Raw genomic sequence first — 25862 nt, 5'->3', positions numbered from 1 at the left:
ATTCAGTATCGTCCCGTCTCTCTCTCTTTCGCCCCAGCATTTCTCCTGTTATTGCGAGCGTAGCAGCTAGATTTGAGGGTGGTTGTCGGCCTTACCTGTTTACTGGATGTGTAGAAACCTGTTGTGTTGAAAGGTGGAGCGCTGGAAATGTTTTCTTTATTTATTTAATTTTTTTTTTCAAGAATGTTAATGAGGAAAATCAAAGTGCGTTAATTAATGAGTGTGTGCGGACGGCGGTGTTTGGTTTTTCTTAGTTCAATATTGGCGATGACTAGACGTGCTACGGTTGGGCCAGGCAAGCTGTGAAACACAAGGGATAATGAGATAGTGGATCGTTATGTAACTGTGTAACTAGGCGCTCATCTTTCGACGTGGACGTTTTTAGCTGTTGGGTTGTTGTTGTTTTTTTTTTCTGTGAAATAGTTGGACATCTAAAGTGCTTTAAGTTGTTCAGGTTTTAAACTTTTACTGCAAGTTATTTGCGTTTTAGTACTGTTATTTATTCCAGGAAAATTATGAAATGTGTAATATTGTGTTTTTTTTTTCCTGTTTCGGGTTTAATTTCCGGCACTAGACTGTGTTTTTGTGTGTTTTTTTTACCGACACAGAGTGAATTATTTATACGTGTTTGTCACATCAAATGTGTAGTGATGTGCGAGGTGTTGATTATGTCCCTTCATTGTCGCTGTTACCAGATGCTATCTGATCTATGAGCTCGTTAGAGATCATATAATGAATGGCTGTGTTTGAATGGTGACTGTTTCACCGCAGTGGTAGGGCAGGTGTTATCGATTAGGCAAGTGGATATAGACTAGTGAAGGGTTTCTCATTGGATTACTATTTCATCTGTGGTATAGGGCTGGTTATTTAATATATCACTTGTTTTTTGTCTATGTATGGCGCAGGAATGGTTTCTGCTGTAGGACTGTTTATATTTGGTGTAGGACTGGCTATATCAATTGTTTATCCTATGTCTGATGTTAAGACTGGTTATATTTAGTGCAGGACTGGTCACACCTGTTTTATGACTGGCTGTATCTCAACTTTTTTCGTTGTATCTAGTTTAGGAATGGCTTTGTGTATAACTGGTTACATCAATTGTTTGTGTATATTTGACTAGTTATATTTGGTGTAGGACAGGTTATATTTTGTGTAGGACTGGTTATATTTGGTGTAGGACTGGTGATATTTGGTGTAGGGCTGGTGATATTTGGTGTAGGGCTGGTTATATTTGGTGTAGTACTGGTTATATTTGGTGTAGGACTGGTGATATTTGGTGTAGGGCTGGTTATATTTGGTGTAGGACTGGTTATATTTGGTGTAGAACTGGTTATATTTGGTGTAGGACTGGTTATATTGGTGTATGACTGGTGATATTTGGTGTATGACTGGTGATATTTGGTGTAGGACTGGTGATATTTGGTGTAGGACTGGTTATATTTAATGTAGGACTGGTGATATTTGGCGTAAGACTGATGATATTAGGTGTAGGACTGGTTATATTGGTGTATAACTGGTGATATTTGGTGTATGACTGGTTATATTTGGTGTAGGACTGGTTATATTTGGTGTAGGACTGGTTATATTTGGTGTAAGACTGGTTATATTTGGTGTAGGACTGGTGATATTAGGTGTAGGGCCGGTTATATCACAACTATTTTTGTCTATGTGCTGTAGTACTGGATACACCTGTCCTAGTACTGGTTACATTACCTCTAGAAAAGACCTGCTCACTTAGCATCAGCTTTTACTCTAGTTCCAATTGTGTGCATCCCCCTCCTCATTTAAAGTGACAGCTGACAGTGTGTCCAAGTCATATAGGCCCAGTTTATACCGCCAACAGCTGTGCCAACTTACATTGTAAAATTTGTTCAGATCAATTTCTTCCACATCAGCTGATGTTGTTTTATCTTTTTTTTCTAATGGATGATGGTTTTATTATGAAAATACATGGGTTTTGAGTATGTTTTCGCCCCAGTCTTCCAAACGACGTGCATGTATTTCTAAAGTTGTAAGTTTTTCTGTTTGAATCAACAAGCGAGCTAGATCCAGCAATCGATACGACGTATCGCTTTCCTCTTGGTTTCTCTGTGTGTGTTATACGATACACGTTGGTTAGTTGTGTTTGCTGTCTGTAACGACACTTGTGTCCGACTTTTGGTGTTAGTCATTGTGTAAACTATAGATCTTGATCTTTTCAATGTGTAGGCTAATGTATCCTCACGAACTCATATTTTGTATCTACATGTGCTCTATGTAGTATTAAGGACAGTTAATACAAGTATAGCAGTTTGTTTTGTTGCTAACCGCTAAAAGCTATGTTGCTGTTTTTTTGTTCGTCAGTGTGTTGTAATATGGCAGTGAGACAGGTGGTGTATCCTAGTATTTAAATGGTTTTGGGGATCAATAAGGATAAGTTATAAATAGAGAGCCGATCACGTGACCCCGAGCTCACACATCGAAGGGTCATAACCTCCTGCATTGCCGAGTGTCTGAGTTGAGGTGTTGCCAAATTCCTGCACTCTCTCTCAGCCGCTACACGTCTCTTGTGTAACCCTCACATTGTACGGCTGTAGTTAGAACTCACTTCAGGTGTGTGCTTGTACTATAAAGAAAATATTAAAAGAGTCCTGCTTTATTCAAAATCTAGAGCTGAAATAGTACTTATGGAGGGGGGGGGGGAGAAATCTATTGTTATTTCTTACAGTGCAGTCCCTCAGAGAGTATAAGTAAAAGCCTTCAACACAAATCTCCATATATTGTCATTGTATGACTATCATTCTTTTTAAAAATAACGTAAGTGGTTGATTCACTAACACCCTATGGCTAAAGCCCCCCCCCCCCTCTCGCTAGTCGAATGAACTGATGCGGTAGTGACTTACTTGCACACCTGCTATGAGACGTTATCTGCCTGTTTTAGTCGTTACCGGCTTTGATCTCACTCGTCCCAGATAGACCTGCTCTAACGTTTCGCAACTCTGCCATCATCAGCTGGCTCTAAGTTTTTCTCTCTCTCCGTCACATCGGCCTACAGTGTACCGTACACTGGGTGACCCCCAGCGTGTACATGTCTGTTCAACTTTCAAGGGCTCGTCTATCGTGGAGATAAAGTCTGTTGTTTTTATATCCGTGTTATTTCACGTTTTAACTGGGCCAGATGGTTAACTTTCTCATTACACCGTATAGAAAGTTGTTGGTTGATCTGATTTCTCATCTGGATGTTTCATACAAATAAAATGTAGTTCTAGTGGTGTAAGACTGTCTCTATGTTATCCGAGTTTAAGAAGAGTTCGAGTAGTTTTCAATAGTACACAGTGTGTTTTTTTTTCTTAGATTAAATGACTGTGACACTTAGGCCTAACATTATTTGATTCTACGATGTGTTGGCTAGGTAAAAAGGTCGATATTGTATTGTATGTGTTCGTATGGATATTAACTTTCTTTCGGTAAACATTGGATGTTACAGATACCTCTACACATTGTAACTTATTTTCTGGTTTAATACTATCGATATTACCTTTCGTTCGGTAAAAATTCAATGTTTCAGATTCCTCCACATATTAGCAGTTTTACTGTAAAGCTTATTATAGCACGAGCTATCTATTCACCTTTTGACACCGACTGACAGTTGATATCGAGTGTTGTTGGATGTACAATGTTTCCATAGAATGGTACCAGACATAAGATTTCAGCTTTAAATGTCACCGTGAGAACTATTGCAACATGTGGCTAATTAATGAGAGTCACACCGTGACGTTTCATTAAAATTAGATCGCTCATATTGATGAAGTAGCCTAATTGATTAGTTGGATTGCACGTGAGCGGTAGTTTGAGCTCACCGTGTTTTATAGTGGGAGGTACTGTACGTTCTACCTCAGTAGGTGACCCCATTTTACCTGTTGAGAAGTTGAGTACTATAGGTGAGTGCTATGGGAAACGTTTTTTTTAACCACTTGACCTACCCATGACTAAACCTAGTCTACCCCGTGCCTGATACAGCGTATCTAAAATCAGCTGTAGCGATCGATTCCACATACGTCGTATAAGCTGTGTAAAGTTCTCTAGAAATCAAAATGCCCGATACTAATGGTTTCTAATAACGTTTCTCTGTCAATAACACTTTCCATTGATTTGTATCGAACCTTTCCGCTGGCGCACATATCGAATAGTGCTAGGCGTCAGACTGAAGGTGGAATCCAGGTTTTACTGTCACGTTTTCTGGATAGTTTCAAGTGGACAGAGCAGGGTTCGATACAAGACTGACCTGAGATTGATTTCACTGGAACTGGTGCTAAAACAGCAGGACTTTAACCTCTCTCGTCAACAGAGTTTTACTCGACTATTTTTCATTGTCAACTTTCTACATTGTGTGCTCTATAGTTGTTGGTTTCCCACTCAACTGGTTGGATAAAAAAAAAACAACATTGCATAAGTGTGCGTCATACTAGAATAACAAAAGGTTTGTTTACATTTAGAATAACACGGCGCCAGGCCGCTCGAGTTTTCCATTAATCATTCTGGTTGTTAGGATACAAAGGCATTGTTTGCTTGAGATTTTTGACAGCAAACTTTAAAGAGGATTTTTCGGTGTTAAAGCGGAACTGAATATTTTCGTGGTTGCTCAAGTTTGTTTTTTATATTGATGTGAAGGTTTCGAATGTTTTCAGTGTTTATTCGGTCAGGCCTAGTGCTTTATACGTAGACTGTATTTTCGTTCTTCTATGATGGTTAATTATCATGTATCATACAGTAATTTTAGGAAGATTATTTCGTGCGTAGTTTGGTATATGAGTCGTGGCCATTGTGTACTTTAGTGGGTAATATGTTCAGGTATAACTTTTAAAATGGTAGTTTAACTTGCACCATTGTGTTGTGTTCATCAGTTTGATCATATAAGATAGCTGTGTTTTAGAGCTGTGTGCGTTCAATAGTTTTTCTCCAATGAGATGTGTATTTCAGAGTTGTTTAATCTATAGAAGTATATGTGCGTTCATCCGTTGTCTATAACGAGAAATGTGTTTCAGAGTTGTGTAGGCTATATTTACGTGTATGTGCGTTATTCAGTTTTCTATAACGAGATATGTATTTCAGAGGTGTGTAAGCTATATATACGTATATTTGCGTTCACCAGTTGTCTATAACGAGTTATGTGTTACAGAGGTGTGTAGTCTCTATGTGTGCGTTCACCAGTTTTCTATAACGAGATATGTGTTTCAGAGTTGTGTAGGCTATATATAAGTGTATGAGCGTTTACCAGTTGTCTATAACGAGTTATGTGTTACAGAGGTGTGTAGGCTATATGTGTGCGTTTACCAGTTTTGTATAACTAGATATGTGTTTCAGAGTTGTGAAGGCTATATATAAGTATATGTGCGTTCACCAGTTGTCTATAACGAGATATGTATTCCAGAGGTGTGTAGGCTACATGTGAAGACGATGAGAACTTGTGTATTTCGTAGCATGGATTGTACGGGCTAACCTAGTACTGTCCAAGAGTTTCGCTGTCCTCGGGCTCACATGGCCTACTACGGGGAGCGGACGCCAACCGATGGCTTCGAGTATTTTGACGAGGATGTACCAAAAAGCCCTATGGTACAGTATGAACAGGCAAGGAGGAGGGATACAGGTAATGCTGGCTTTATCATATCAAGTAGACCATCGTTTAACCACATGTATATATACATGCGCATATATACACACTCGCATACAAATACACATAGTGTATGTAATTCATTTTGTGTTGCAAGAAATGTTGATAGATTTAATTCCTTTCAAGTTATAACATCACTCTTCATCACCCGAAGATTTAATTAGCCAACAGAATATCAATGTCTTCACATTGATATTCCAACCGCTAATCTGCCCTCCAACTAATCTTAACCGTAACCCTCACACTTATCTCAGTTATGAGTCTTCAATTAACTGAAAAAGTTCCCATACTTTCGATCATGTAAACCTATCACCCTGCCCTCATACGAGTAATTCGCCACGTAGATTTCTATAGCCAGCTAAACACGTATCCCGACAGTGTTATAGTTCCCTGTAAACATAGCCAACACGGCCTGTAGTGGTAGAGTACAGTGTAACATGAGAGCCTTACTATCGGAGTAACCTACACACTCTCGCACATTGGAAATAGACCGGAAAACTCCACCCAACAACATTGCAGCCTGGCTGGTATTGAAAACGTTCTCTTATAGATCGACTAAAGCGGCGACATGTTTTGGACTTAAGTAGATTTATATGGTCAGGGTTTCTTTCACAATTTTTTTCCTGGGGGGGGGGGGTGCACTTAAAATGGGTGTGTGGGAGGGACGACACTGGTAAATATGTATATTTTCTATCGAATTATACCATAATATGTTATTTCTATTTCGTTAAGGGACGTGCCCCCTCCCATTCCCCCCCCCCCCTTTCCCCATTCCCGTAAGAGATGCCTGAAAGAGACTTTGTTTACTATGCACAATACGCTCTTATTCTGTTACTTTTGCTGAATTAATTTAAAACTAGATTGAGATTAAAATTAAGAATAATAATCGTGGAATAAATAATGGATAAAATTCTGAAAAATATTTCGGTTTAACAGAGTTATATAGAAACATTTAGGTACTTTCCCGTTATCTGGCTGGCCACATTAAAGCTATTGTTGGTGATATCGTTACCTAGACTCGGCTATAGCTCTTACTTTACAGTTAACTCTAAACCTAACAGCAATCTACGTAGACAATGTTCTTAGTACACTATTATACAGCCCTGTCAAATAACATCAAAGAACCCATATTTACGGATACTGAATATATTAAGTTAGATCTTTTTAAAAATCGACTTCAAAACTGTTCCAGTTTGATATAGGATTATTGAATAGATTAAATGATAAAAAAAATATCCACGGCAATGTACATTAAAGGTTATTGATTGCTTTGAACCAATTAAGCTGAGTATCGGCGTGAATGTGATTACCAGAATTGATTGTCACGGATGTAATTACAACAGCACGTGAAAAACACCGGCCATGCATGCTGAATTAGTGACGTGTCTCCAACTCCACTCAGAGGGGCGTTTTCCTGACCGCTCACACATCGCTGATGCTGCTGGTGTAATCGACGTGATGGTTAGGTTTGGGATGTCACGTGATCGCCTGGTGTGTCACGTGGTGGTCTGGGTGTCACGTGATAGTCTGGTCTTGGGTGTCACATGGTGGTCTGTGGTGTCACATGGTGGTCTGGTCTGTGGTGTCACGTGACGGTCTGGAGTGTCACGTGATTGTCTGTGGTGTCACATGGTGGTCTGGTCTGGGGTGTCACGTGATGGTCTGTTGTGTCACGTGATGGACTGGTCTGGAGTGTCACGTGGTTGTGGTGTCACGTGATGGTCTGGGTGTCACGTGATGGTCTGGTCTGGGGTGTCACGTGATGGCCTGTGGTGTCACGTGGTGGTCTGGGTGTCACGTGATGGTCTGGTCTGGGGTGTCACGTGATGGTCTGTGGTGTCACGTGATGGTCTGGGTGTCACGTGATGGTCTGGTCTGGGGTGTCACGTGATGGTCTGTGGTGTCACGTGATGGTCTGTGGTGTCACGTGATGGTCTGGTCTGGGGTGTCACGTGATATTCTGGTCTGGGGTGTCAAGTGATGGTCTGTGGTGTCACGTGATGGTCTGGTCTGGGGTGTCACGTGATATTCTGGTCTGGGGTGTCAAGTGATGGTCTGTGGTGTCTGGTCAGACATACATTTTTGCTTTCTGACCCAACGAACTATAGGGCATATGAAGTCCTTTAATTTCTTGAGCTCAGCAACCGAAGGGATGGTGTTGTCAGCATTATTTCCAGCAGCCTTAACCAAAGTAAGATACCCATCAGAGCTTGGTGGATTCTTTGACGCCCTGCAGTCACAAAATCCCTACCGAGATCCGAACTCGAGAAGCTTCGATATTGTCTGACATGGGGTGTCCCGCGCTGTTTCCTCTAAGCTGCGCAGTAGTTGTAAACCTGCCGTGCAATCATTTTGTAAAACACCGACGACCTTAATGTATAAGTAATTTTAGAGCCCCGCGCACACAAACGCTGCACACAAGGTTTCACTCCACAGGGAGAATGTCAGAGGGAGAATGTTGGTCACGCGACAAACAGGACCGATCTAATTGCATCCCATGACTGGGATTTCCAGAGAGTTTTTTCAACGAACAGATTTGCCTTTGTTATGGGCTTGTATACTTGTTTTATTCTAAATACAGACGTTTCAATCAAATATTGGCCTTAATTTTTATGCATTTGTAGTTATACACTTGCCTCAAACGTCAATCCTCCTACCACCTCTCTCCCCCCCCCCCCCCCGTCTACCTCTTCTCTGGATGCCAGCTGTAGATGTTCAATTTCCCCAAGCGTCAGTACTCTTTCCCCCTTCCCCTCTAATCCGTAAGCCAGTTGCCGATGTACACTTGCCTCAAGCGCCTTTCCTCTCTCCCCCTCTACCCTGGATGTCAGTTGTCGATGTACACTTGCCCGAAGCCTCTGTCCCCCCCCCCCTCCCCCCCGGATGCCTAGAGATCCAGACACCCCTTGTCTCATGCCAGAATTTGGCCCAGTTTCTGTCTGAGACGAGCAGAACGTGTTACGTAGATGTCACGTGCTCGCTTATCCCCGTCCACCAGCCACGATCAAACACCCCACCATCAAACACCCCACCATCAAACACCCCACCATCAAACACCGCGCCATCAAACACCCCACCATCAAATACCCCACCATCCAACACCCCACCATCAAACACCCCACAATCAAACACCCACCATCAAACACCCCACCACCCCCCATCACCAAACACCCCACCACCAAACACCCCACCATCAAACACCCCATCACCAAATACCCACCATCAAACACCCACCATCAAACACCCCACCACCAAACACCCCATCACCAAACATCCCACCACCAAACACCCCACCATCAAACACCACACCATCAAACACCCCACCATCAAACACCCCACCATCAAACACCCCACCATCAAACACCCCACCATCAAACACCCCACCATCAAACACCCCACCACCAAACACCCCACCATCAAACACCCCACCACCTCGCTGCTCTTATCACTTGTCACGGTCTATCCTTTCTCTCCCCCAAAGTTTACTTTCCCTGTTGCACTGAGTTTACTTTTTCTATTGCAGAAAGTTTACTTATCCCGTTACAGAAAGTGTATTTATATTCTTGCAAACTATTGACTTTTCCCCATGAATACGTTGAATTATCTGTTCTTTCACTTGAAGGGTTTGAGGCCTGCCATGTCTTAAACAAGCATTACGTTTTATCAGTCAGTTTTCTTCCCCCTGAAAGTTGACTTTGCATATCTCGGAAATGCCAGCAATGAAGTAAAAAACCCTCGTTGGGAATAGTCTTTTAGTAGTGTGGAACATGGTGTCGGGTCGGTTAAGCTCATGGTTACTAAATCGAAAAGTCCCGAGTTTGAACCCCAAGGCAGATAAGTCTCGATAGCTAGGGACAGTAACCCACCTAGGAGAGAAAACTCCGAAATCAAAACAACTGCCTTGTAGTTTGTTCTTGGATGGATAAAGGCTATGGAAGCAAATACTAAAAGAAAAGCAGGCGCAATAGGTTTATACGTAATACTTAGATGTATTGGAAGAAATCTCCCCATACATTAGAATTAAGAACGAAGAAGTGTTGAGCATATGCAAGTAATGCAGTAACAAGCCCTAACACTTGAAAACAGCTGGAAATAGTCGTCTATTTCTGTGGAACATGTCTTGGCGAGATGCTAGATGACGTCATTGTCTAGGGTCAAAGTAAAAATAACGCCAAGAAAAGCCGTGGGCCTATATTTTTTCTACGTTTCTTAATGCGCATACCGATGTAGATAGATGAAAGATACACGATTTGGCTCACTTCTTAGAGGGTGTGTGAGGGGGAGTGTTGAGAACTTTGATAGCGGCTGTGTGTTTGATTTTTATCATACATTTAAAAAAAATTAAACCAGTAACAAAAATCCCAAGTCATTGCATTGAATGTAAAATTCCATTATTTTTAAAAAAATTGTTTGTTATTCATTATGTCCGCATGTGCAAGACTATTTTAGTACACACTGTTTTGAACTTTATAAGTCCAGGCCCTTACATTTGGAAAAATGTTTAAACTACACGCTCATTACCCTAATGGACAGTTCCAATTAGAGCGTTCAACTTCTCCGAATGTCACCATAACTTAGACTGTGGGAGAGGGGGGTGGGGGGTTGCATAACCTCAGGTGCCAGGCATGAGTTACAGCTCTCGTTTGGCGCATGTCTGCATGGATGGCACTTCCGGAACTGTTGTATACTCGGGGGGAGGGGGGGGGTTACGGGGGGTGGGGCTGTATCTCACGTGCCGTCTTTCTCTGATGTTGTTGCCGTATGTACTCACACTCGCATGAACGTACACACACAATCACACATACACACACGATCACACACTCACACACACACGATCACACATACACACATACCCTTGCGCATACACATATACAGAAATCGTCACGCGCACGTTCTTTCATTCGATCAGATAACTCGTGGGACGTGAGGGGATACCTTCAGCTACCCTCATCCAACCCTTACTACTTCCATTAACGTACACTGCACATAATCTTGTGCAGTTGCATTTTTTTTTTTAAATATTACCAGGATTGGTTCTGGACCACTTTGATGTTCCTTAGCTACTTTTTATTGTGTTAAGAAAAAACATTTGGATTGACTTTTTAAAATTTCGCTCCAACTGTCCATGATTTTGATATCGGTGTCTAACACAATTCTAATTCTAGAGTTGGACCTGTTTCAATGTTAATTAGACTTGGGGTCCATACATCCACAGTGAGAGCTTCTGTAGAGTTTCTGTACGATTTAAGCTCTTGAGATCAATCTTCTCTATCTAAGCTGCACTGCTTACAAATTGTAACTCAGTCAAATAACTCAATGTTCCAGCCTATGTGTGTAACTCATCCATGAACAACATAAATTGTTTGCTTGATTTGATTGAAGCTACTGGTAGGATTCCTATAGGCCTATGTATGTAAATCATCCATTAACAACATATATTTTTTGTTTGATTTGATTGAAGCTATGGTAGGATCCCTACAGGCCTATGTATGAAACCCACGAACAACGTATATTTTTTGTTTGATTTGATTGAAGCTACTGGTAGGATTCCTATAGGCCTATGTATGTAAATCATCCATGAACAACATATATTTTTTGTTTGATTTGATTGAAGCTACTGGTAGGATTCCTATAGGCCTATGTATGTAAATCATCCATGAACAACATATATTTTTTGTTTGATTTGATTGAAGCTATGGTAGGATGTATAAATCATCCATGAACAACATATATTTTTTGCTTGATTTGATTGAAGCTATGGTAGGATCCCTACAGGCCTATGTATGTAACTCATCCATGAACAACATATATTTTTTGCTTGATTTGATTGAAGCTATGGTAGGATCCCTACAGGCCTATGTATGAAACCCACGAACAACGTATTTTTTTTTGTTTGATTTGCTTGAAGCTATGGTAGGATCCCTACAGGCCCTGTATAGCCGGACCCCGCTGCTTAATGAACGTCTTGAGTCGTCTAGTCACGAGTCGTAGTAAGACGTGGGTGTTTTATCACGTGCGCGAGGAGTAGAGAATAATCTAGACGATCACCCATTTATACACACATACACAGTTTTACTAGCATGCACAATTACACATACACCTTATATCTCGTCTTGCTTATGTTCTAGTGTTACGCCACTCACACATTCACACACGCCAACATTTCTGGTTTAATAAAAAAAACAACAGTGTTACAGCCACACAAAATAACCCCGTTATAACCCACACGCACCCACGCAAGCATCTGGTCTCATAAAAACACAGCAACACACAGTTCACCCCAATATAACCCACACACAGTTCATCCCAATATAACCCACACACCCACACAAACATCTCATAAAACTGTTCCTACCACACCCCAATATAACCCACACACAATTCACCCCAATATAACCCACTCACATTCACCTTAATATAACTCACACACACAATCTGGTCTCATAAAACCAAGCCTTGCTGGTCTTCATTATTGACGTGGCAGATTTTGCTAAAAGTGGTGGAGGGGGAGGGGGGGGGGGCAGTTCCAAAATGGTTGGCTCATCGATAAATATAGAACAGGTCAGATTATCCCTCACTCTCAGTTTTCGTTCGTCATCCATGGTTTTTTTTAATTCACGTGATCTCCTCTTTTTGCCAAATTTTTTTATTTTTTTTTAAATAAATGATTGTGAACTTGTATTGATCTGAACTCTAAAAGCTAGACAGATACTCGGCCACGTCAGAAGAGACCAAACAGCGCCACCTAACGATTATTTTCATTTATTTTTTATACCATTTTTACCGCGTATGCACTCTATTAATATTTACTTTCGTCTTTGAAACTGAATAATTCACGATATAAAACCACAAACCTCCACTTGCGTATGATGGATGGTATTCTACATGTTAAGTCTAACGGCCGGTCGATTCACCTGACATGCTTTTGTTACCAGGCCAGGTTTCTCTTTCATCTTGTTAAATACGTCAGGTGGTGATTTATTCGGACCTTTAAAAAATGTTAGTGGCGTGTGTGTTGTTTGGGGGGTGTATGTGAGTGTAGGCTAGTGCTGTACGGACAGGCTACTTGCTGTGCGCCTATAAAGAAATCTCATGTACGGTGTTGTTTGTCTTTTGGTTTGCATTACATTTTAGCAGAGATAGAACTACTATTTGTATAGGAAATATTATTAAATATTGGTATCCTTTTAGAAAACTTGTTCCTCTGAAACATTTGTTGAGTAAAATAAATTTTAAAAATTTATAATCATTATTATTTTTCTAGAAATTAGTCGATTTTCACTTTGAGAAATCTTGAATTGTTTGATGAAAAATGTGGCTGTGAACCCTGTTTCATGCACGGAAAATGTTTATTTTTATGTGGTCACTGATTTTAGTAACTTTTAACAAAGCGGCATTGTTATATTCAGTTCGCCATACGCAATTTTTAAATTAACAAACGGCAGATGTTCAGTTACTAAATATTAAGCCAAGCAACTTGTTATTATTCGCGGAAAAGAAGAAAAAAAATATCGTGTGTATGAAAATACATAAAAGTGTATTCCTTAAAATAAACTTGTGTATGAATATACATAAAAGTGTATTCGTCCTGAGAACATTCGCTTCACAAAACACGACGGCATGCTGCGACAATCTTAAACACCATTGTACCACTCTCTGACACCCTGCTGAGTATTGCCACATCAGTGGTTAAAGTATATCTTCAACATTGCGTATCGTCTTTTGGTTTCTGTTGTTGGGGATTTAGGTTTAGTATGAATGTGTTACTGCTTGTTCCTAATACTGTTATGCGTATCGTTTTTTTTTTTTTTTTTTTTTGTTGGAGATTTAAGTTTTGAATGATTGTGTTACTGTTAGTCCCTAATAGTGTTATGTGTATCGTTTTTTTTTGTTTCTTTGGTTGAAGATTTAAGTTTTGAATGAATATCTAGTCCCTAATAGTGTTATGTGTATCGTTTCTTTTCTCTGTTAGAATCTTCCACTAACTCAAGACGTTTTGTCAATCTTGTTCTGTGGTCTGTCCTGTGTCCCCCCCCCCCCCCCACTTATACCACTTGCTGTCCTTGTGATACTGGCGTGTGGTCACTATCGATCGCCCGTGTCCGTGAAGCTGAGCCTGGGTGGGGCTGGGTAGAGGCCACCGATATTGAGTAACGGTCTGTTGCCGTGTCGGCCAGGGAAATTATTCTAAGTGTGACCGCTCGACGTGCAGGGCTATAATTAGCTTTTGCTGTCGTGGTGCTGGTACCAGATTGGTTCACTTTTATACCGTGGACAGTGGTTCACCCCGTCCAGTGGTTCACCCCGTCCAGTGGTTCACTGTGTCCAGTTAGCTGTTATATTGTGTATAGTGGTTCACCCCGTCCAGTGGTTCACTGTGTCTAGTAGTTCACCCCGTCCAGTGGTTCACTGTGTCTAGTGGTTCACTGTGTCCTGTGGTTCACTGTGTCCAGTGGTTCACTGTGTCCTGTGGTTCACCCCGTCCAGTGGTTCACTGTGTCCAGTTAGCTGTTATATTTTGTCCAGTGGCTCACTGTGTCCAGTGGTTCACTGTGTCCAGTGGTTCACCCCGTCCAGTGGTTCACTGTGTCCAGTTAGCTGTTATATTGTGTTCACTAGTTCACATTGATACTGTGTCCAGTGGTATGCCAACGACTTCAGTCCCCCGTGCAATTGTACACTCTTGCACCCTACGTTCAAGCGTACAGTTATATCCTACGTCCTATAAACACTCACATGTCATCCTAAATGGGTCAATTTACTCACCCCCCCCCCTCCCGCCGTCCATCTGGTTATTCTATTTTAGCCCCATATTGTGACTGTGGACATTTTGACAAATCTACAAATCCTCGATTTCTTCACTCTGTCTCTCAGATACCTAGATAAGTCACCTAGAAACAAAACAAAATGCTGACCCATCATTCAACCAACTGGAACCCAATTTACCATACAGAACTGTAACTTTTGCTGAAATTCAACCAAGCGTGATCGACGACGGTTGTGGAATCTTGTTGGCTTATTTTACATGGACTCCTTAACATCGAGCGTGCCTGTCGTAGAATTAATTAAACAAGACAGCATAGTCTCATTTACACGGTATTTAATTACACCCTATGCTGTTCAGCAGTTGGCCTACACATCAATAAAACTGTCTGTGTTTTATTAGCTTTAGATAACCCCAATCATTGACTGCAGCTTGCCAGTTTTTATACTTCATATCTAGTCTTGATGTGTGCTATTCAACTGACGTAAAATGTATTTAAAAAAAAAAGATTAGTGCTTGATATAGTAATATGACTCATGCACTATTTGCTTAAGCCGCGGAATACGTATCTCTTAAACAAATACAGCGTTTTAATCGTATAGCAGACTTACGTCATACAAGTCTATGAGTCATGGTATTTATCAATGGTGTGACCTTGATCTTGACCCCTGATTGTGGCACACGTCGAAGTTTTGTATCAGTGGCCTGTCTAGTCTGTCTCACGCACACACGGGCACGTGCTCTGTTCATGCCTGCACGTGTGTCATGTCTCTGATAGCACTGCATCCAGTTTGTAGAACAGCATTTGAAAAATGCAGGTGTATGTAATTTAATGAGTTATGCATGTCGCTGTCGGCGAAGTTTAGAATTACGATAACAAGCGGTATCAGCTGTCGTAGAAATGTGTATGACACATAGATGTTGATGTGACATATGATGGGGTGGGGTGAGATGTGAGGGGGGGGGGGGGGGGGGGGCTAGACATTTTTAACAATTTAGTGAAGAGTGACTTGAGAAATATTTTTACGTTTTTTTTTAAAGTTAGAAGCGTTTGGAGGGGAAGAGCCTCTAGACTAGAATATGCACCGTTTGAAAAGCTTTAATGGCGATGAGTTATATTTTCGACATTTAAACAATGACCTGTAAAATTGTTTCCTATTTCATGCGATTGCTGGTGTATCTCGATGTATTTGTACAGCTGGTGAAACAAGACATAACCTGTTAAGATGTTTACTTAGAATTATAAAAACACATCGTGTAGCTTTATTTCACACAGTTTGTTGTTTGTCACATGAAATCTGATTTAGGCCGATAATTGTTCTGCTCTCAGTAACAGGATTACAATCTATTCGTCTCGCTCCACTTAGGTTTAAATCCTGGTTTACATTGCTTTTATTGATCTAGCTGTGTGTTGTCTGACGGTATTCTTTCAAAATGCCATTTTGTATCGATTTTTAATTCAAAGTTTCATACTTGTATGTGAAAAGATAAATACAAATGGTAGCTGCAGTGAGGTTAATTCAATTAGTAATAAAACAGATAGTGTTAGTTACCTCACAAGTTAAAGACAGTTACAAATACTCTGGACGTTTCGACCACACTGTTGTGTGCTGACGAAGACCTTGGGTCGAAATGTCCATAGTCTTTGTAACCAGTAGCTTAGCGAGGGGGGCGGGACATATGTCCCCGTGCGCCGACCTTAGGGGGCGCCAAAATGGGTTGGAAAAATAAATTGAAAGGTTGAGGGGGGTGCAAATCGAAAGTTTGAGGGGGGAGGGGGGTGCAAATCGAAAGTTTGAGGGGGTGGGGTGCAAATCGAAATCTCGAGGGGGGGGGTGCAAATCGAAAAGTTTGTAACTGTTTGTAACTGTCTTTAACTTGTGAAGTAATAAAACACTATCTGTTTTATTACTTATACTTTTTTTGTGTTGGTTTATTCAACGTAATACCACCATTTTAAATAAGAAAACTTCAGTGCAACATTTTATTACGTACTCTGCAGTTTTTTTTGCCTACAATCCTGGCACATTGTGTGTCGCCAATATTTGCATTGAGTTAAGTCATGCACATGCAGAGAGGCGCCGCGGGACGTCAGGGTATACAGTAGAAAGCAAATAGGAGTAGATAGCACGGCGGCCGAGGCTTGCCAGATATACGCTCTATCATCTTTAACCCGTGATTTGCTTAAGCATTATGTGTACCTTTCAAATCCCTCTTCCACCTATTATCTGAATGTCCTGACGACCTTATTCTCCTACTGTTTAACTAGGCCCTCCTGTTTCTATATCTAACACACTGATTCCCCCCACCTCCCCACCCCTACCCCCCAGCGTCATCCCTCTCCTATTTAAACCCTCTTATACAAAACCTGTTTTTATACATTTTCTATTTTAAGATAACGAATTCCTCTTCTTATTTGCAGATGAAAGAGACGCCGTTCAGAAAAAGACGTTCACAAAATGGGTTAACAAACACCTTTTGAAGGTAGGTAGCGTGAAAGGTCCTACTGTATCCCCCCCTTCTACCAGAGCACCTACTAAGGGAAGTCACTCGGATACATGAATGATATCGCGTTTCTTTATAATTTAGTACCATAGGTACCCAAGTCATGTGCTCCCATGTGTACTGTAATACCCTCTATAAAATATACCGGGGCTGGCGCCAGTTGGCGTGTAATTGAACTTTAGTTTGTACGCTAAAAATAATACCACCGCTTCTCCCATAAACATACGTCCCCCGCCTAGACCCTTATTTACAATCAAGTGGATCGGATTTAGTCTTGTGGTAGATACTCCACAACACAACACAATTAGTAGTAGCGCTGAACTAGACCTTGAAACTGTCGAGGTCACTTATAATTAGACTGGGGTTACTATTCGGGGGAATACAACGGTTGGTCCCTCTGTTTTAGTCATTTGCGGAGCATATAACGGTTAACCCGAAAGTCTCGAATTCGAATCCGGGTTCAAGTCTGTAGAATGTCCCTAAGTCCACCCAGTTCTAATTGGTGCCTAACTCACGTTAGGGAAAGTAAAGGCGGCTAGATCTAGATCTGACCACACTATATCTTCACATGCTGAGGTCACAGAAACAGGTGAACTCTACTTCGCTTGCCACATGGGCCATCGGGTGCGAAAAGGGAAATTTACTTTCTCCCATAATTTCCCATAAACTCAGCGAGCTTTACACTCGATGACTTACACGAGAAGTCGTCTGTCATAAACCGCCAGTACCCACACAGGTGGAATCTTGTCACTGGTAACTTGTCACTAGTACACTTGTCACTAATTAATCACACTCGGCCCGGGACCGCCAGAGTTTGACAGTATGTGTGAAACTTGGCTTTAGATAGAGGAGTACCAAACACAAACAGGCGGCGAGGTTCGTTTTTAATGGGGAATTTCTTTAATACAGTCAAGTGAAAGTAACTAAACAGAGGGCTGGGGAGGGGGGGGGGGGTCTTTGTTTACTTACGCATAGGCTGGCATAAAATGTTGGTGCAATCTATTTAATCTCGGAATTTAGGTCACACGGAGTTATTTATTGATTCTAAAAGTGTGTGTTCTAAAATAAAATACAAAATGAGCATTGCATTTTTTTTACTTTCATTTGAATTGTAAGACGCAAATCTAAACTCAAATGTATTTGTTTTGTTAAAGATTTCTGAAGTAAATAGTGGGTTGGTTTCTGTGGGGGAAGTGAGAGGGAGGGCATACTCCTGCAGCATTTAAGAGAAGGGTAATACCTTAGTTGTTTCACTCAAACTTATGTTAAACATATATATTTAGCCGTGTGCTTAAATGTCTAGTTTTTGTTAAGTTTTCCTTACTGACCATAGTACTTGTGTCAAAATAAGTACTGGCTACCCTGTTTAGCCTTACTACTACCTCTATAGTACCGGTTTCACTGTCTAGCCTCACTGCCACCTCTATAGTACCGGCTTCCCTGTCTAGTCTACCACCTTCTATCTACAATTACCAGCTCCCTAGATCAACAGGAACAAGTTACAGTTAGAGCTAGTACGGTATATCTACATCTCCATTCGATGTTCGTTTTTTCACTCCTTCCTCCTCCGCTGATCCCCATAGGGAAGCTTTATTCGCCAGATGGGCGACACTGTCACGATTTCCCTCCTCTCGCTTTAACGCTATACCACAGAATTTAATTAAATCTGCCGAATTAGGTTGGGGGTGTAGGGGAGAAGGGGGGGGGGAGCTAGTGATTATTTAAGCTTGGTGTATAGTGGAATACAGTCAAAGTCACCTCCACGTTCCTTAGTGCTTTGTAAGGCTTTCCCTAATTAGAAAATAATAATCATTAAAAAAGTTTTAAAAAACCCACGTTTTCTGATTGAACTAAAAAGTAGAAAATAAATGCTATAGGCCCTACATCACAATAATGCAAGCGATCACTCTACTATAAGCGATCAAAAACGTGGGGCGCCGAAGTAAAAGTTATATTACTATTGATTAGATAATACTATTGACTTTTATTAGGGAGCTTGTAGAGAGTCAACAGTATTAGAAACTGTAAGAAAATCACGGCGCCCCACGTTTTTGCTCGCTTATAGTAGAGTGATCGCTTGCATTATTGTGATGTAGGGCCTATAGCATTTATTTTCTACTTTTTAGTTCAATCAGAAAACGTGGGTTTTTTAAAACTTTTTTAATGATTATTATTTTCTACTTTTTAGTCTTTGTCTGTTTGTTTGCATTAAAATCTTGCTATCGATTTTATCTTTTCACTTTTTTTGGGTAAACGAAGACAACTCGTAAAAAGACAACTCGTAAAAAGACAACTCGTAAAAAGACAACTCGTAAAAAGACAACTCGTAAAAAGACAACTCGTAAAAAACACGTTGTTTGAATACGTTACTGACTAGAACACATAGATTTGAACCCGTGTCGAGTGGGATAGCAATCGTGTGCCCAACCACTCGACCATATCGTCTCCCCCAAACTGGCCTACCTCCTGTAAGTTTAAACTCGGTTCAAGCTAAATTCTCTGCCCCTAAGCCTGTGGCGACATGTGATCGTTCGCTTCACTGCGCGCGAGGTACGCGTCGCTGGTTTTTTTTGTAATGGCTAGCAGAGGAGAATTATATATATAGATTATATAGCGGTCTAAAATGCTCAATAAAATGTTTCCATTGATCAATTTAGTAATAATAACAATTGAATATTCAATGGTCATCCAAAAGAAAGCTTCCCTGAAAATTTCAGCGCGCTAGCTAACTGGGAAGTGCCAGAAATTTCGATCGCAAGATTTGATTGGAAAGACAAACACACAAACAGAGAAAGCAAGTTAAAGAAAACGTGGGAAAATACATTCACGTAGTTCCTACGTTGTTTCACTATAAAAATTATAGTAGTCTGAACAAAAAAAAATATTTGTCGTATACAGTCATGTTAAAATAAAGAAAGGTATTTTATTCGTAGGCAATATACGTGATAACTTATGTAGAGAACTGAGCTTTAGTTTCTCTAGAGCAGGGGTCTCCAAACTACGGCCCGCGGGCCGGATGCGGCCCGCGAGGTCCTTTCATCCGGCCCGCGGAGATCTTTTTGTCCACGGAAAAAAACGTTTGTTGGTCATGGCTGAGGAACTTTGCCCAGAAAAATCAAAGACATGTCTGGAAGAAACTGGCCCCCGAACTGAAATTTGATAGTCAATGCGGCCCTCGGACTGAAAAGTTTGGAGACCCCTGCTCTAGAGGGTACCCTCCCACACCCCCCCCCCCCACACACACACACATACACCTTTCATCAACCCTATTTGCCTAAATCGTGTGTGTATTCTATTATTTTGTTCCTGCAAAAATTCATGCACCCTTTCTTTAAGTTATTGTATGTCGGGCCCAACATCCTTGAGTCAGCCATACAACAGCTGGTGGCATCCCCTGGATCACGTGACATCAAACACAAACGTGCTGGTTAACCCTTTAAATCCGGGAGCAGCACAAATCTGACACCCCAACAATAGGACAGCATTGTTCATTTTTTTTTAACTCTTTGTTTCTGCCTCCATTCACGCTCGTCCATTGTATGTAAATACCGCGCTCAAAACGTCCTCAATGTTGTTGCTTCACGTACTGTATCCGTGTGTATGTGATGTATGTGATATGTGTGCATGTGATGTGTTTGTATGTGATGTATGGTTTAGGTGAACTTTAAATTAAAAGACGCACACACCCTTACATGTGTATAAAAACATGCATTTTGAAACCACTAAGCTGACACCGACTGGTTTCAGATTTCTAACATCTAGCAAACAATCTCTGCATAGAGACGTTAAAGGATGTCCCTAAACATTGTCAGTTTTAAGTGTATAGGGGTGTGAAAATAGCTTATATTCACACAGAGTTGTTATATTCAGCTTTTATCCACATAGAGAAGTTAAAGCCAACTTTCATCCCTTTTATCCACATAGAGAAGTTAAAGCCAACTTTTATCCCTTTTATCCACATAGAGAAGTTAAAGCCAACTTTCATCCCTTTTATCCACATAGAGAAGTTAAAGCCAACTTTCATCCCTTTTATCCACATAGAGAAGTTAAAGCCAACTTTTATCCCTTTTATCCACATAGAGAAGTTAAAGCCAACTTTCATCCCTTTTATCCACATAGAGAAGTTAAAGCCAACTTTCATCCCTTTTATCCACATAGAGAAGTTAAAGCCAACTTTTATCCCTTTTATCCACATAGAGAAGTTAAAGCCAACTTTCATCCCTTTTATCCACATAGAGAAGTTAAAGCCAACTTTCATCCCTTTTATCCACATAGAGAAGTTCAAGCCAACTTTCATCCCTTTTATCCACATAGAGAAGTTTGTCAGCTTTTATCCTAGAGATGTTAAAGGATGAGATCCTTTGTCCCAATGATTTATCAGGTTGTATTGACCACCCGAGCAGAAAATGAGAGGAAATCAATTTTGGCTTTAGATTCCCTATCATGGGGAGAAAATTGGGTAGGGTAATGATTTTTTTTCTTGGCCCTATTATCATCATGTTCGGAAATTTGGTCTAGGTGCTACACCCTATAGTTGGGTCATGGTGTACTTTCGTGTGTACTTTTCGTTTTTACACGAGTTTCTCTGTGATTTTAAAAGGGTATTTGAGTATACACACACACACACACCAACAGAGTCACACATACACCAACAGACACACACACCAACAGACACACACACCAACTGACACACACACACCAACAGAGAGACACACCAACATAGACACACACACACCAACAGAGAGACACACCAACATAGACACACACACACACCAACAGAGAGACACACACACCAACAGACACACACACACAACAACAGAGAGACACACCAACATAGACACACACACACACCAACAGAGACACACACACACCAACAGATAGACACACACACCAACAGAAACACACAGCATCCAGAACTATACACCAATGGCTTATTTTACTTGTGAGACGACTGTATTTTAAAGAAGTGGTAACTTGACGTCTTGCCCCCATATGCAGTGCTCTGACGTTTCTAGAGTCTGTGCACTTTGTCTGGGATTAGCTGGTGGCATCTGATGTAGCTCATTAGTCCCGTTACGTTAACTTTAGTCTAGTCGAGTCCGTAATGGCGTCAGATGCTTTTCCAAACATCTTGTTAAACTGTTTTTGCTCTAGTGCGATACGGGGTTATGAAATGTATTGTCTTCTGCTAAAGTTGTATTAGTAAATAATTTTTTTCCCATGTTCTCTCTGTAAACATTATTTTAATGATGCCGAGTAAGTAAACAGCTTCAATAGCATTACTTGTTCAACATCCGTTTTTATACACTAGCAGTGCACCACCACCCGTTCAGTTACCCACTTGCCCGCTTAAATTACACACTTATATACTTGCTTTGTGGGAAGTAATACATCACAAGTGGAAACATTCACTTCACAATCACACAAGAAGCTAGGGCTACTTGATTAAGTTGTGTAGGAATGGTAATCAAAGACTTTCATCATCTAACTAGTAACAATATGAAAGGATTATAGTAAGTAGGTGTGTAGGTGGGGGTAGAGGGGTTAATTAAATACTTTCACAATCAAATTAGTAATAGTATGGAAGGATTACTAGATTCCGTCTTTGATGTTGGTTGTGGTGGGGGTAATTAGATATCTTCACAATCAAACTAGAAACAGTGTGTAAAGACTACTAGATTCTGTCTTTGATGTTGGTGGTGGTGGGGGTAATTAGATATCTTCCCAATCAAACTAGTAACCGTATGGAAGGACTAGAAGTCTGAAATTTATCTCGGGTAATTAAAGAGGCTCACATTACAAGCTTAGTGCCTGTCTTGCTGATTCCATTGTCGGAGCTGACATTTGATCTGCCTCTCTGGTTGAACAAAGAGTGCTATTGTAGAGGGTTTTTAAACAAACCTTGCTGAGTATCGTCGCCAGTTTTCATGTACGTTTTAAGTGTAGGCGTTTTCTATTGTGTGTACAAAGCCGTGTTTAAATTACAGAGCTGTTTGTTTAAATGTTTAACGTCAGCAGTACAGGCTAACAGACATCGCTTATCTAGATTGTATCAGTCCCACGTCCAACACATCGTACAACATGCATCGTCCAACACACATCGTACAACATGCATCGTCCAACACACATCGTACAACATGAGTTGTCCAGTACTCATCATACAACACCCATTCTAGATCTACATCATCCATCTCACATCATCACCCAGCGAAATCCCCATGTTCTTCATACAATGCCCTATCACATCATCCAGTCGTTTTTTTTTAATAAAACAGTGTATACATAAACACGGCTTAAAGAATATTTACGGTGTCTTTATAAAGTTTTTACATATATTCTTTCATATGTCAGTGCCATTTGTACAATGTCTCAGTTTGAATTACTGTCTGACGCTGTTTTTTTTTTTTTTTTTAGTTTAAATGTCTTTCAATGTTTACGATACTTTGTCACAGTGTCTTACTTAAGTCCTCTGTTGGCAATACAAGACAGATTGTCTTAAGACTGACTTGTGTGTCAGGTTGTAGCCGGTTAGACCGGATTGTCTGGTCGCTGTGTGGACGGCTGGGAGTGGTGTAGAATCAAGCCGTCCTGGTCTCCGTACCTGACCGAACCGACCCGGCGGTTCCACTAACTAGGTCACGAGAATTAGCATTTCACGCACCACGCCTTAATTAATGGATTAGCTAATCCACGACTACACCATTAGGGTTGACACAATTATTACCCGTATGTTAAACGTAGACTTGGAGCCCCCCCCCCCCCCCCAATGAACAGCTTTTAAACGTATCTTGATTTAACCCACACATATAGTTAAGGATCTGAAACGATGCTTAAAGCCACCCCAACATATTAAAACTGTTATCACGACTGCAGTAAAGCCATTTTGCCGGTTGGTAGAACAGCTTTTCAGTTCAATCTAGTATGCTCGGGCGATTTCTTTCAGGTGCCTAGCACTACCAGCTAGTTTATCTCCATTATATTTTTATAGATGTGTGGGCAGAATATTACCGTGTGTTAAGTTAGAACCGTGCTAGTGTTATATAGATACGGGATATAAACTTTTCTTGTAACTAAATATTAATACTCTAGTGGGCTTGGTACATTTAAAATATCAATGTTTGTATGATCTGACATGATCGGTATTTTTAACAAACCCAGGCTCTAATCCTGGCTAAAACCGTAAATACGAGACCGACTAAAAATTAATCAGAACGATGCTGTATTGGGGTAGAAAAATGTAAATAGGAAATTTGTCATTAAGTTAAATCATGGCCCAGTAGTTGGTAGTGCTTGAAGGTGTGTACACAATAAAATTGGTATGTATTCAATAAAGTTGGTGTGTACACAATAAAGTTTAGGCCGGCATAACACAGTCGCCACAAACCTACAGACAGCAAGGCTAGACGTATTAGCTTCAACTCTGTACGCTTGCTGAATAATTTAGTTACATTTTGGTAGACCTTTGTGGGTAATAGTGTCAAAAAAGTATGAACGATTTCTGAATTATGACATATTTTCAATACGCCAGTCCCGATTTCTTAACTATTTCCATTTCCTTATCTGTTTAAAAAGGAAAAACACGCTTTCCTGTTAAATATGAACAGATTCTAAATTTAGATCTGGCGATAAAGTTAACTGGAAAGATTGAAAGGTTAAATTCCAACATCTGTATTAGAGATGTGTTATCTACCAGGTGAATTCTATGGTGGGGGTGGGGGAGTGGAGTGGTATAAAAATTACGATCTAAAATATTGAGATGAACATGGAGATATCATCAAGTTTTATAGGGTTTGCCTTTAGTGCCAGATTTGATGTCAGCTATGTTTATCTACCCCTGGATCCCAGACCTGCACACATTAAAGCACTTTATTCGATAGTTTGTATGAAGTGTCGTTTAGTTGTATGTCTTTAGTGCAGATCTTAATACGCCCTCAAGATTTGATACACATTCATGTGAAGATGTAGGTTTCTTCAAGCGAATCTTTAAATAAATATATACTATATATTTAGACTTTATATTATAAAGTCTTTATAAATATAAAGACTTTTATATATAAAGTCTATATACTTTATAATATAGACTTTATATTGGATCTGCTGGATTTCGTTTTCTTAATGTCCAGCAGTTTATAATCCATTAAACTCATCAACAGCATTGAATCGGATCCATTAAGTTGTCTGAGTTGTCTATAATCCATTGAGCTGTCTGATATAAAGGGATATAACCCATTGAGCTATCTGACAGCAGGGGATACAACCCCGAGTCTCCTGGTGTTTAAACTTGTCATCATTGACACATTGTCAGATTGACTTAGCACCTTTATAATGTCACACTACAGTAGGACGTGTGAGAAGCGGGGGCGGGGGAATTCTAGAGAACTCATTGAGAAGATAATTGCTGGTCAGTTCTTCTAATAACTAGCCTGGTTAAATAAATAGCGGGACTGTATTGTCTTTGTTGGAGGTTGTTTTTGTCTGTTTTGTCTTTCTGTCGTATAAATATTATCTGTGTAGCTATGGTTGAAATGTTAACGAAAAAAAGTATGAGTCAGATCTCTTCAATATGTAAACAGTTTGTTGCTAAAAATAGATTTAGTGGAGGAACAGTTCTAGAAAAATAAAGTTCCCTTGCCGAACCTGACAGTCCTTAGGGCAAATGAAGTAGAGTTTACCTGTTTCTATGATCTCGGCATATGAACGGATAGTATGGTCAGCCGCAATTACTTTCCCTAATATGAGTCATGAACACATCAGAGCTGGGTGGACTCAGTGATATAATAGTGATTTGAACCCGGATTCGAACTCGAGATTTTCGAGTTAGCAGCTTAACTCTCTACCGTCCCTTCCACCCAGTTCTGATGGGTACCTAACGTTAGGGAAAGTAAAAGCGACTGGGCATAGTGGGATTAGTGCTGACCACACTATCCCTGTATATGCCTAGGT

General features: G+C 40.5%; 1 protein-coding gene across 12 annotated transcripts in view; it reads left to right on the top strand.

Annotated features, from left to right (window-relative positions):
* LOC131953051 (uncharacterized) overlaps positions 1 to 25862 on the top strand; it is a 192351-nt gene that overhangs the window by 5509 nt on the left and 160980 nt on the right. For 10 of the 12 annotated variants that reach the window (XM_059316055.1, XM_059316063.1, XM_059316059.1 and 7 more), the window contains exon 3: positions 16837 to 16898. In XM_059316055.1, the coding sequence (XP_059172038.1) occupies positions 16837 to 16898 (62 nt within the window). Of the gene's footprint in view, positions 1 to 58; positions 134 to 5410; positions 5627 to 16836; positions 16899 to 25862 lie in introns of those variants that run through there. The other 2 variants (XM_059316060.1, XM_059316056.1) reach the window with 1 other exon arrangement.

This window comes from Physella acuta, unplaced genomic scaffold (genome assembly GCF_028476545.2).
Source record: "Physella acuta isolate Inbredline_101_S28 unplaced genomic scaffold, ASM2847654v3 ptg000902l, whole genome shotgun sequence".
Taxonomy (NCBI): Eukaryota; Metazoa; Mollusca; class Gastropoda; family Physidae; genus Physella; species Physella acuta.
This window is presented reverse-complemented; position numbering and strand designations above follow the sequence as displayed.